This window comes from Trachemys scripta, chromosome 5 (assembly GCF_013100865.1).
Source record: "Trachemys scripta elegans isolate TJP31775 chromosome 5, CAS_Tse_1.0, whole genome shotgun sequence".
Taxonomy (NCBI): Eukaryota; Metazoa; Chordata; order Testudines; family Emydidae; genus Trachemys; species Trachemys scripta.
The window spans coordinates 53,691,736-53,706,241 of NC_048302.1; the positions used below are offsets into that span (position 1 = coordinate 53,691,736).

Sequence of the window (14,506 nt, forward strand, 5' to 3'; positions counted from 1 at the left end):
CCAACTCCCAGAGAATAAGGTCATTATTAATTCAATGTGCTCTTTTGTTTACTCTCTTAAATGCATACAAAGTGTTTACAAAAAAGTGCTATTCATATAGCCCTTTGGATATATAGTGTACATAATGTATAATGTTCATTCAAACTGAATGGCAGAGTTAGAAGAGGAGGTTTGGTAAATAAGTGCAGTTTTTAAACAGGTCTCCCAGCCTCCATTTACTGAAGAGATCAGGAAGCTCCTTATATCAGGAACACAAGTCACCCTTCCTTATTTAAGCATAAACGCCTTATGGGCTTGTTCTCATGGAACATACTGTACATCAGCCCTCTAAGAACATATAGGCTGGTTGAATCATATGTTAGTTGTCTTAATTCTCTGCCAATTTTGCCCCATTTTCGTAACCCTGACAGTTAATCTACATCAAATATTTCATTAGCTTTTACCTCATACAATCTGAATAGATTTTTAAAATTCATACCTGAAAGAAACTACGAGGGTCCATCTCAGTGGGACCAAATCACAAAATTGAACTGTTATTTGAGAAGTCTGAGTTTGTCAGCAAAATGAATCACAAGACATGGGCCAATACAAAAAAGGTGTTAAAAACTGTACTGTCAGATAATTCCTTACTCACCAATTGTAACTGATATTCTTTTAAGTTATAGTTTACTGAAATAACATTTTGTTTTGCAGAAAAAATAAACTAGGAAAATCAATTTCCAGTGGAATATTTGCACATTTGGTCAGGGAAAGGAAGAATCATTTCCACAGATAGCTCTGGTATGGAGTTTCCCTTGCCAGGGTGCCATCTTGTCTCATTTTATGGCCTCATAATATGCACTGATGTATAGGCCTAATTTTTTTAGTTATATGTTACCCTGGGCACAGAAAACTATCTTACATGTATAATATGATATTACAATTATGAAATGGTGTCATTTTAAAGTATGAACTGCAATGTAAAGTTAAGCCATGCAATTTATGCTGCAGCACTACATGGATGCTACTTACCTGGTTGTGGTTCTGATGGTGTTATCTTTAGTGTGATTGTGCTCTTTGCTCACCTTTTCTGCAGAAGAACAAAGATAATTTAAATTAGCATGAGTAACCCATTTTTTCAGATTTTTAATTATTTTATATGCTTGCTGGTTTACACTACAATACAGGAAAACTTTTATCCAATCATTAGAATGAGCTAAAAACACTAGAATCATTTTTACTTTAAACTGTAGCTATCCCAATATTTGCCTTGCTTCATATTTTAGCATCATTATTCACAAATCTTGCATTTGTTCAATTTATGGCAATGAAAATCTTTCTGTGTTCTCCGCTGCTTGCCCCCTCTGTGAGTGGGAATCTGTAAAGCAGCCAGAAGAACTATTGATGCTGCAGCCATCAGGTGCTTATTCTAATAGATGTCGTCCACAGAAACCCTCCTTTACTTTATTTTCAGATCTGTATCTACCAGCTGTCAGGAATTATTTAATTAGCTTTCAAGACACAGGAGCTGAACTCTGGCTTTTCCAAAACAGTTAAAATGTTATGAAACTGCCCTGATTGACAACACGCAAAACCATATTCTAAATCAGTGGTTCCCAAATTTGTTCCGCCACTTGCGCGGGGAAAGCCCCTGGCGGGCCGGGCTGGTTTGTGTATCTGCAGCTCCCATTGGCCTAGAGCAGCGAACCACGGCCAGTGGGAACTGCGATCGGCCGAAACTGTGGACGCAGCAGGTACACAAACCGGCCCGGCCTGCCAGGGGCTTTCCCTGCACAGTTCGGCGGAACAAGTTTGGAAACCACTGTTCTAAATAGCTAAAGAATTCTTGGCCAACACTATGGGGAAGCTTTTGAATTTCAAATGTAAGGCGTAAAAGAAAGTTTCACATTTCTATTATTTTCTATACCATACTAGACTTAACTTTGTGTAAAATCAGAAAAATGTTAGCGATGTTCTTTTGTTCTTTAAATTCTACTTCCAAAGAGCACTGTGGCAGCTATATCTACTGTCTTTACCTGACAGTTGGAAGAGCAGCTCTGAAGCCATCTTCACTGATATATCCTGGCTGAAGAGGTTTCTCTCCGGGAGCACTCGGCCCTCTGGTACCTTTTGTATGTGTTCAGTAATCTCTCTCCCTAATAAAGTGCTGTAACCAACTGTCTGGCTGGGTGAAATTGAGGGCTGGGACTCATGAATGTCAACTTCCATTGGTTCTTCTTTAATCTTTACCATCTGGGTTTCCTTGTAACTTTCAGCTGCAAATATGTTTTAAAATAAACAAAAACAACAAACAAAATTGTTTAATTCAATTAAAAATTGTCAAAGCAAGTCAGGAGGAATAACAAATACTAGTTTTACATATTACTAGGGTATCAGCATAAAAAGGACTGAAAGCAAGTAGCTGAGTATAGTGGTACTGGCCTGGTTTAGATCTCCGGAGGGGAGAGGGGGAATTACTATCCACCACATCCATTTTGATTGAATTGGCCTCGTTAGCACTACAAAGTAATTTTCCCTCTGTTGATATTCAGCCCCTTTTGTCAACTGTTGGGAATGGGCTACATCCACCCTAATTGAATTGGCCTCGTTAGCACTGACCCTCCCACTTGGTAAGGCAACTCCCATCTTTTCATGTGCTGTATATTTATACCTGCTTACTGTATTTTCCACTCCATGTGTCTGATGAAGTGGGTTATATCCTACGAAAGTTTATGCCCAAATAAATTTGTTAATCTCTAAGGTGCCACAAGGACTCCTTGTTGTTTTTACTGATACAGACTAACACGGCTACCCCTCTGAAACCTATCTGAATTATATTCATGAGACTATTTTTCTAAACAGAAATGGGAAGATAGCCCAAAAATGTATTTTTGTTTTTAAAAAACTATAGTTATTTAATTTACTGTCTGTGGGCACTGATTAGTCCAGTCATAGTCTAATTGGCCAAGGTTTTTGGTTTTTTTAAATTATGTCACAGCTGTACACCAATTCCCACAGGGCAACAAGCTGAAACCTCATCACACACACAAAGTTATCCTATGCACATGTTAAGAGCAAATATATTAGAAGGAACATTTTTATGCCTCCTCTCTTTCTTAAAGCCCATTTTCTATAATAGGCATAGGAATTTTCTCTTAAAACACTACAAACCCATAGTACCCTTCCTGCTGGACTCTCCAAGTCCAATTTTTCCCTCTTCTGTCTTCTTCCCCAGTGCCCTAAAACTTGGCCCTCTAAATTAAGAAAATGAGGTGATAATCTAAAAACCAATTCTCAGTTCAGTTTTCTACAGTGTAGGTACACCTAGATTATTCTTAAGTGCTGCGATGCAGCTGCAGGGTGAAGTGACCATATCCCCTTGAAATACTGGCTACCATCCATTTCAAAAGGACCTCAAAGGCTGCACTTTAAGGCAGCTTGATCATGGGACACCAAAATACCTATAAAGCAGGTGGGCTGCTCTGAAGTGTAATTTCACTTTAAGAACCTGAACTGACAGTTGGTTCCAGACTTCCACTTCAGTTTTTTCAATTATAAACAAAGTTTAAAGGAGACTGGAAGGCCCTAAGGAGTGTTTGGTTTTGAAACACCTTTTAGTTTCCACATTATTAATTATAATTTTAATTTTTAAAAAATCAAAATCAGAACAAATCAACATTTCAATGTTGTCCAGATTGAATGATTTGACTGACCAGATACATTTCTCCCCCCACAAAAAAATTCATTTTGCAGGAAATTTTGGAATTTCCAGTGGGATGGAAATTTCCATTTTTAACTGCTCTACTCCAGAGCTTTGGCTTCCCTGCTGATAAGGTTCTTTTTGACTGCAGCATACCATAAAGAAGTTGAAGAGGCCTGGGCTATGATGGTGAGAAGGCCAAAAATTATTCTTCTCATTGACTTATAGTATCCACCAAACTGTATCTAAAGGAACTTTTCTGATTTGTAAGTCAACCAATAAGAATGCTTTCTCTCCACAGACCTGACGACCTCCCTCCTACTTTGCTCAGAAAACTGAGAATCCATGACAGCCTCTCATTTGCAGGAAGCATGTTCATCATTCTTCTTCTCAGAACTAAGCCCACTCTCAATAACAAAAGGTACTATAATCTTTTTTTAAAAATCTGTGCCTCAATTTAGACGCATATCCCTACATGCTTGCCAGAGTCAGCAGTAAATGTAATGCCCATTTCTGACAGAAATAGAAGTAGTCAATGGCTTTCTCAAAGGTGGTAATCAACCGCCAGGAAGCATGAAATACTGTGATCTAGCTTCCAAAAATCAATGGTCGATGCCCACATCATCAACTACCATCTGCTCTCAACCCCGTTTTTCCTGGGAAAGAGAGAGTGAACTGGCTCTAGCAACAGCTGACCTCTTCCAACCTGGCTTCAGGCCAAGTTACAACCGGCAAAGCATTGGTAACAGGGACGGACAACTTCACAGAACTGAACAGAAGCAAAACAACAACGTTGATGCTCTTTGATGTGAGTTGCTTTTGACACAATCCACCACGAGGTGCTGCTTCACCTACATGTCCTGGAAGGAGTGGATTTAAATTGTGTTTAGCTAACTGTGCTCTTTCCTTTCCTTATGATCACCTAGAGTGATGATAGCCAGCTGTTACTCCATCATTAGACCTCTGACATACAGTTTCACAAGCCTTAATTCTGTCACCCTTCTTGTTTAGTATTAGAGGACATCATGAGATAAATATTAGCCATGATGACAGCAACAGTTTTGATAATAAGTCTCTCTACCTATTTAGATATTTATATAGTCTCATCACCATGGTATCCAAGCACCTCACAATCATTAACGGATTTTTATCTTCACAATACCCTGGTGCAGCAGGGAAGTATTATTTCCATTTTACAGATGTGGAACTGAGGCACAGGGTAGATAAGTTAATTGTCCAAGTTCACACAGGAAGTCTGTGGCTGAGCCAAGGACTGAATCCTGGTCTCAAGTGCCCTATCTACTAGGTCAGTCTTCCTACATAAATGCAGCTCTGCAGCTCTTAGACTTAGCACAAAATGGCCCAGATATTTTAGCATATGTAGGAAATTAGATCCTGGATAAAGAACAGCTGGCTCAAATTGACCCCTGAACAAACAGAAGTAATACTAATTAGAAGAGAAACTCTTTGAGGAACTAGTAAATTCCACTTCCTTACCATCTGAAGTCTGGTAGCTAACATTTTGTAACATTTAGTCATGCTAGATTCATGACTAACACTGGACATCCAAACAATGGCAGTAACCAAAAATGCTGCCTTCCTTCTCTGGCTAGCATGAAGACTTTGTCCATTCCTTTCAGATGATGAAATCTGTCTCAGCAGTCTATGCATTTGTCAGCTCCAGTCTAGAATACTATAACTCCCTATGTGGCTCTAGACAAAAATTCAATCTGCACTGGCTCTTGTTCACTTCCAGATTCACTTCATAGTCTGATGCTGATCTATAAATCCCTTAATGGGAGAGGGCCACACTATCTCAGTTATTACACTGCATTCCAAAACCGGTCAAGGCAGCTATAATTGTCCAGCACATGGTACTGGGAGAGCCCTGGTCTTCCTACATCAGCATTCCAGCCTTTCAAAGATTCATAGAGTTTAAGGCAAAAAGGGACCATTAGCTCATCTAATCTGACTTGTGTATTTCAGGCCATTAAATTTCACCCAGTTATCCCTAACTTGTAATCTCCTCAAAGAATGAAATCAAGTTTATTTGATGTGACCTATTTTCCATAAAACCATGTTGACTAGCACCAATTATATAACTATAACTTAATTATTTACCAATTGAACCCGTTATTAGCTTTTCCATTAAATTTGCCTGTGATTGAGATCACACTAAACCAGTCTATAGTTACTTGAATCATCCCACTTGCTCTTTTTGAATACTGGAAAAACATTAGCTCTCTTCCAGCCTTCTGTTAAGAATTAACAGCAGCAGCCCAGAGATCTCCACAGCTAACTCTTTTATGACTGCTGAGTGCAAGTTATCTGGGCCTGCTGATCCAAAATGTTTATCCCTAGTAGATGTTTAACATCCTCCTTAGTTACTAATGGACTGAAAAGTACTTCATCTTCCTCATGTGACAGGCGTACATCAAACTGCTTCTTTCTGAATACAAAACAGAAATATTTATTGAACACTTCCTGCCTTTTGTGCATCATCAACAATTTTACCTAGTAATAAGCCTATACCATTGCTAGGATTTCTTTTGCCCCTAATGTACTTAAACTCCTTCATATAGCCCTTACTGCCAGCTATGGATTTTTCCCTGTCATTAGCTTCCCTTATCAATTTTCCTCATCGTGAATTCTAATTTATGCTATTTCCTATTTGTTGCCTCCTTTTTCCATTTGTTAAAATAAATATTTCTAACTGTTGCTTTCACTTTGTCACTGACCAGGGTGGGCTTTTAGCCAAAGTTGTCCTCTCCTCTTTCTTGATTGTAGAATCATGGCTTTTTGATCTAATAAACTCTTCTTACAGAACTTCCATTTTTTGTCCAAATTTTCCTGTCTCAATCTCAATTTTACCCCCCAATCAATTTCATTCTCAATCTCAATTTTATCCCCCAATCAATTTCATTCATAATTTTCCTGTCTTTCCTCATGGGGGGAGGGATAGCTCAGTGGTTTGAGCATTGGCCTGCTAAACCCAGGGTTGTGAGTTCAATCCTTGAGGGGGCCACTTAGGGATCTGGGGCAAAAATCAGTACTTGGTCCTGCTAGTGCAGGCAGGGGGCTGGACTCGATGACCTTTCAAGGTCCCTTCCAGTTCTAGGAGATGGGATATCTCCATTAATTTAAATTTAAATTGTCTGAGTTCACCACACAGGGCCGGCTCTGGCTTTTTTGCCGCCCCAGGCAAAAAAGCCTCCGGCCGTCCCCCCTCTCCCCTATGCGGCAGGGGAGGGCAGCCGGAGCCCTGGGGAGAGGGCAGCGAGCCCCGGCCGTGGCCCCGCTCTCCCTGGCGACCAGAGCCGAAGCACCGCGCCGCCCCCCTCCAGGAGCCACCCCAAGCACAAGCTTGGTGGGCTGGTGCCTGGAGCCGGCCCTGTCACCACAGCACCATGGTGAGCTGTGTGCGCAGTGTGGTACTAATAGGCATTTGTGGGACAGAATATTAATTGGTGCAGACAGTTGGAGATCATAGCTGCCACTAATCTGTTCCCAGGGGAGGAGGAGGATACAGCCTACTAGTGAGGTTTGGAAGGGTAGGCAGTTCCTCTTTGCCAATCTTTTCTTCGAAATGTAAGGATATTAGGGATGTTTTTAAAAATAAAAACAGCCACCTTATAGCTGTTTCAACTTCAGTTCACCAACAAAAGTTCACTGGTTCAACTAACTTCACTTGGTAGTTACTCTGATTCTGCCTCTCTGTTTCCCCCTGTGCCAATGAAGGATGTGTTTACATAGTACCTTCCTTGATTTCCATTTTTCTCTAATCTTGGCCATCAAATCTTCAAGCTCTGCCATGCATTTTGTCCTGAATTCCTAAATATTTACAGAATATTGTAAGGTAGAATAACATGGTTCAGCCATTCACGATGTCATGCAACCCCAATATAGTCCTAGTGTTTTTATGTGGCTTTAGTACAAACATTAAGTTTTCATAGAGGAACCCTTTTCATGCAAGATCAAGTTGACTTATTCACCGATTTCTGTGTATTTCCCTAGATTGTGGAACTGGAAGGGGAGATTGTTTGTTTTGGGGGTTTTGTTGTTGTTAAATGGAGAAAAGAGGCTTTATTATTTGCAGCACTAATAGAAATGAAGCTAGCAGTTAACAGCTACTTGTGAATGTTCCAAGAATGATTTACATGAAGTGTTTTCTATTATTTCTTATGACAACCTTTGTGCATTTTTTGAAAAAATGCCAAACTGATAAAAATCTCCACCATTTATGATCTACCTGATTTATTTCAGACTTAAGAACATTTTATATTGAGTTCTCAATGGAAAGCCAGGTAGAAATATTATAATTCAATACTATTTTTTTCTCTATCAAGCATATTTCTTCTCTTTCCCTAAAGCTTCTCTCTTCCTCTTATTATAAGCCATAGAAAATTGTATCAATGGTGAAGGGTAAAAAAATATATATATATAGTGCACTGAAAGTGAACTTGGAAGGTTTACATCAGTTATCATTATTAATCAAAATTTCAGGTAACTTGGAAAACAAATATGTTCCTCAGATGTGTGACATCCAGAGTTCTGGGACCAGCCTCCAAATTTAGGTGAAGAGAGACGGGCTAACCTTTGCTGCTCTGCATCTCTTTCAAAATATTCCATTTCTGTTTCCATTCCATACAGTTTAATCCCCTGTCTTGCTTACCCTTTTGATTGAGAGACACCAACATAAGCCGGGTAGAGGCAAGCATGGAATAATACACGCACTTTCTTTCCCTCATGGTCAGGGGAGACTTCCACAGCTCAAGCTAACTTTACACATTTGAGATATTTCTCTCTTCCTTCCCTATCTTATTCTAGGCCTCCATTCCATCCTGTCAGAAAAAACAAACATGGGTCATGCCTTAGCCTCTTTCCTAACAACAAAGCAAAGAAAAAGTGATACATAGCTAGACTGTAATTTTATCACAAGACCTGAGTAAGGGGAAGCACATAGTCATGGTGTCCAAGCAGACGATCAGGGATCATGTTGTCACACTGAGTCACAACATAGTCTCTGGTTCATTCTTGCCCTGGGGTTAGGTGGTAAATAAATATATAAATAATAAATAATAATGGAGATATCCCATCTCCTAGAACTGGAAGGGACCTTGAAAGATCATCGAGTCCAGCCCCCTGCCTTCACTAGCAGGACTAAGTACTGATTTTGCCCCAGATCCCCAAGTGGCCCCCTCAAGGATTGAACTCACAACCCTGGGTTTAGCAGGCCAATGCTCAAACCACTGAGCTATCGGTCAGTCCTACTCCTGGCACAAATTACTACTACTTCTGCACCTGCTCAGCTTTGCTGGCCCACATGGTCGGGGAGGAAATGATGTCAAGTCTCTGCCCACTCCTTACCCACTTGCATAAGTGGACAGTAGTACTGCGTGGAAGTGGTTTTCCCCTGCATGCAAGGGAGTAAGAGGCCCCTTGCACCACTGCATAGCTTTACAGATGGTCAGAATTCGGCGCAATGTTATTAGGAATGAGGTTGGCACATTGAAAAGACTAAAGATTGAATATGTAACAGAATGACTACTTTGATTTTTTTTTTCTTTTGCATTACACCTGGGTAGCTGGGTAGGGTTAAATTACCATCACGGTTTATGCACTATTCATTCAACTTTGATGGCCAAATTAACTTGTAGCATGACAGAGCTGTTCTCCTGGTCTCCAAAATATAGTCTGTTGTTCACTTAAAAATACACTGGATGAAGCACCATAAAAATATTGCAGAGAACAATTGTCTATGGGCAGTGGATGGACTAGATCAGTGGTTCTCAAACTTTTTGTACTGGCAACCCCTTTCACACAGCAAGCCTCTGAGTGCAATCCTGCCTCCTTATAAATTAAAAATGGGGGGGGGGGTAATTTTAATTTAATTTAACTGGGGCTGTCAGCTCCACGCATGGCAGGGCTGACAGCTGGAACCCAGCCAGGTATGGGGCTGACAGCTTGCAACCCCCAAGCAATAACCTGGTGACTTCATGAGGGGTCACAATCCTGCAGTTTGAGAACCCCTGGACTGGATCAGGGGTGGCCAACCTGTGGCTCCGGAGCCACATGTGGCTCTTCAGAAGTTAATATGTGGCTCCTTGTATAGACACTGACTCTGGGGCTGGAGCTACAGGTGCCAACTTTCCAATGTGCTGGGGAGTGCTCACTGCTCAACCCCTGGCTCTGCCACCGGCCCTGCCCCCACTCCACCCCTTCCCATGCCCTCGCTCCTCCGTACCCTCCCCGCCACCTCCTGCACACCACAAAACAGCTGATCGGGAGGTGTGGGGAGGGAGGTGGAGGAGCTCATTGGTGGGGCTGCCTGTGGGTGGGAGGCACTTGGAGCTGGGGGTGGGGTGCTGATGGGGGGCTGCTGTCGTATTACTGTGGCTTTTTGGCAATGTACATTAGTAAATTCTGGCTCCTTCTCAGGTTGGCCACCCTTGGACTAGATGATCTAATTTTGGACTGATTTTCTGTTGCTAACTTACATGATGCCCAACTAGTTTAACAAAATAAGGGAAACTTATTGCATCTATGAAAGCACTAACATCAAACCTCCAAAGAGTTGTTACTTTACACAGCAGTAAGCCTTTCAATCAGATGACCCTCATGTACAGCTATTCATATCAAGAGAGACTATTTTCCACCTCAGTCATGAAAATAGAGTACTGCATATGGTTTATTTTGGTCTGAAGTGCATTCATTATAGGTTACAGGCTCTTTTGTGTTCATGAACACATGAAATTGTAAAGAAGTAACGTCCAAAAAAACCAAACCAAACCATAAGGGAGATCCGAACAGTCAAATTGTAGCACAATTCACTGCCATGGTGAGTACACAGATCAGCATTCAGCTCCAAAGATTTCTCCCAATCCCCCAGGCAGCAGGGCCTGAGAGTTGTGCAGAAATCCACTCTAAAGCAACGCCCCCTCTGCTCTATTCAGAACCAGTACTGACTAACTTCAGAAAGACCATGTCCAAGTTTCTTCCATCAGAAGGTGGGCTGCCACAATGAAGAGCCATTAAGGTAGAAATAAAGTGGAAAAGAGGAAGACAAGTAAAAATGATCACATAAGATTTCATTCCAATAAAATAAGCTTTTACTATGAGTTCATTGCTTCCATAGTATCTTAAAATAGAAATGGAGCTAACTCATGAACTGTCAGCTCATACAAAGTATAAAAAGCCCACCAATGTTAAATAACTGAGATTACACTGCCTCCATGCAAAATAAAATGAGTATGAATATACCAATAAACCTACTTTGTATAGCATCTTTCATTTGACGATCTCTAAGCATTTTACACATGGGGGGGGGGGGAAATGATGCCCAGCAATGGCTATTTCTTTCAGCTTATACTTTATAAAAATACATTTTATTTACATAGAGACGGTCTGAGTCTCATTATATCAATTTCACACCAGTGTAACTCTCTTGACTTCAGTTGGCAGTTACTTATGTACATTGGTGCAAATTGAGAATCAAGCCTATATAGTAGGGCTGTCGATTAATCACAGTTAACTCACACGATTAACTCAAAAAAATTAATCACGATTAATCGCAGTTTTAATCGCACTGTTAAACAATAGAATACCAATTTAAATTTATTAAATATTTTACGTTTTTCTAAGTTTTCAAATATATTGATTTCAATTACAACACAGAATACCAAGTGTGCAGTGCTGACTTTATATTATTTTTATTACAAATATTTGCATTGTAAAAATGATAAACAAAAGAAATAGTATTTTTCAATTCACCTCATACAATACCGTAATGCAATCTCTTTATCGTGAAAGTGGAACTTACAAAGGTAGATTTTTTTGTAATGTAACTGCACTCAAAACCAAAATAATGTAAAACTTTAAAGCCTACCAGTCCACCCAGTCCTACTTCTTGTTCAGCCAATTGCTAAGACAAACAAGTTTGTTTACATTTACGGGAGATAATGCTGCTGGCTACTTGTTTACAATATCACCTGAAAGTGAGAACAGGCGTTTGCATGGCACTTTTGTAGCCAGCACTGCAAGGTATTTATGTGCCAGATATAACTTAGAGAATTTTTCACTTGCATTCGTATGTCCCTTCATGCTTCGGCCACCATTCCAGAGGACATGCTTCCATGCTGATGATGCTCGTTAAAAAAATAATGAGTTAATTAAATTTGTGACTGAACTCCTTGGGAGAGAATAGTAGGTCTCCTGCTCTGTTTTACCCACATTCTTTATATATTTACCCAAATATTTCACATTACAGCAGCCAGTCTCAGATAATAACCCAGCACATGTTGTTCATTTTCAGAACACTTTCACTGCAGATTTGACAAAACACAAAGAAGGTACCAATGTGAGACTTCTAAAGATAGCGACATCACTCGACCCAAGGTTTATGAATCTGAAGTGCCTTCCAAAATCTGAGAGGGATGAGATGTGGAGCATGCTTTCAGCAGTCTTAAAATAGCAACACTCCGATGTGGAAATTACAGAACCTGAACCATCAAAAAAGAAAATCAACCTTCTGCTTGTGGCATTTGACTCAGGTGATGAAAGTACTTGTTTGTCTGAGGCCTTGTCTACACTACGAGAGTAGTTCGATTTTACTTAAATCGAATATTTGGAATCGATATTGCAAAGTCGAACGTGTGTGTCCACACTAAGGACAGTAATTCGACTTTGTGAGTCCACACTAACGGGGAAAGCGTCGACATTGGAAGCGGTGCACTGTGGGCAGCTATCCCACAGTTCCCGCAGTCCCCGCTGCCCATTGGAATTCTGGGTCGAGCCAGCAATGCCTTCTGGGTAAAAAAATGTGTCGAGGGTGCTTTTGGGTAACTGTCGTCATCCATCCATCACTCACTCCCGCCCTCCCTCCCTCCCTGAAAGCGCCGGCGGGAAATCATTTCGCGCACTTTTCAAGTCATTGACAGCGCGGACGCCACAGCACTGTGAGCATGGAGCCCGCTGCAACCATCGCTGCAGTTGTGGCCGCTCTCAACGCCTCGCAGCTTATCATACAGGTTGCCCTGAGGCAGATGCAGAAAAGTCAGGCGAGGAGGCTACGTCAACGCGGTGATGGCCTGAAGTCTGAGAGTAGCACAGACCTCTCAGAAAGCAGGGGACCCAGCGCCGAGGACATCACGGTGGCAATGGGTCATGTTGATGCCGTGGAACGGCGATTCTGGGCCCGGGAAACAAGCACTGAGTGGTGGGACCGCATAGTGCTGCAGGTCTGGGATGAATCACAGTGGCTGCGAAACTTCCGCATGCGGAAGGGAACTTTCCTTGAACTTTGTGAGTTGCTGTCCCCTGCCCTGAAGCGCAATGACACCCGGATGCGACCAGCCCTGACTGTCCAGAAGCGAGTGGCCATAGCCCTCTGGAAGCTTGCAACGCCTGACTGCTACCGGTCAGTCGCGAGCCAGTTTGGGGTGGGCAAATCTACCGTGGGGGTTGTTGTGATGCAAGTAGCCAAGGCAATCGTTGATGTACTGCTGCCAAAGGTAGTGACCCTGGGAAACTTGGAGGCGATCATAGATGGCTTCGCAGCGATGGGATTCCCAAACTGCGGTGGGGCCATAGATGGAACTCACATCCCTATCCTGGCACCGGACCACCAGGCCAGCCAGTACATTAACAGAAAGGGCTACTTTTCCATGGTGCTGCAAGCACTGGTGGACCACAGGGGACGTTTTACCAACATCTACGTGGGATGGCCGGGCAAGGTTCATGACGCTCGTGTTTTCAGGAACTCTGGTCTGTTTAGACGGCTGCAGCAAGGTATTTACTTCCCGGACCACAAAATAACTGTTGGGGATGTGGAGATGCCTATAGTCATCCTCGGGGACCCAGCCTACCCGCTAATGCCCTGGCTCATGAAGCCCTATACAGGTGCCCTGGACACTGAAAAAAGAACTCTTCAACTACCGGCTGAGCAAGTGCAGAATGGTGGTGGAGTGTGCTTTTGGACGTCTCAAGGGGAGATGGAGAAGCTTGCTGACTCGCTGTGATCTCAGCGAAACCAATATCCCCATTGTTATAGCAGCTTGCTGTGTGCTCCACAATCTCTGTGAGAGCAAGGGGGAGACCTTTATGGCGGGGTGGGAGGTTGAGGAAATTAGCCTGGCTGCTGATTACTCACAGCCAGACAGCCGGGCGATTAGAAGAGACCAGCGGGAAGCGCTGTGCATCCGGGAGGCTTTGAAAGCAAAGTTCCTGAGTGAGCAGGGTAACCTGTGACTTTCTAATTTTGTGTACAGAGAAGCCTTCACCCCACTTCCAACACACGTTTCAAAATAAAAATAGTTCAACTTTGTTAAAGCACACCGTTTTCTTTAATACTGTTTTCGCGGGAATTTTTAAAAACTGGGACGCAGACTGTGGTGCGGAGCGGGTGTAGTGTAGTCGCGCGAATGCAGCTTCTAAACTCAAGGACTGACAGGCTCCGCTGCGGTGGGATGGTTCTTTCAACGGAGCCTGTCACCCCTCCTGATAGGGACTGTGTGTATGGGGGGTCTATGTGACTTTGTGGCAGGGGGGGGACGGTTACAGATCCCCTGCTGTGTGGCTCTGTGATCCTGCCTAAGGACCGCCGCTTAAGATCTCTAACTGCCCTCCCCTGCCACAAAGTCACAGAGCAACCCACCCCCCACCACATAACATGAAAAGAACCTCCCAGACTAACCAGGGTAAGTAGTCACTGCATCACTGCACTATGTATGTGCCTTGCTGCTGTGCCTGCCCCCGACTATGTACCCTGCCAAAGGTGACTGTCCTGTCCAATTACCAACCCCCTTTCCCCCCCTCCTCCAAAAGAACATG

At 42.4% G+C, this 14,506-nt stretch overlaps 1 protein-coding gene across 2 annotated transcripts in view; it reads right to left on the reverse strand.

Moving 5' to 3' along the window:
* ZNF827 (zinc finger protein 827) overlaps positions 1–14,506 on the reverse strand; it is a 146,665-nt gene that overhangs the window by 53,546 nt on the left and 78,613 nt on the right. For both annotated transcript variants that reach the window (XM_034771923.1, XM_034771922.1), the window contains exons 6-7: positions 2,016–2,255; positions 1,012–1,069 (exon numbers count right to left, since the gene is read on the reverse strand). In XM_034771923.1, the coding sequence (XP_034627814.1) occupies positions 1,012–1,069; positions 2,016–2,255 (298 nt within the window). The remainder of the gene's footprint in view (positions 1–1,011; positions 1,070–2,015; positions 2,256–14,506) is intronic.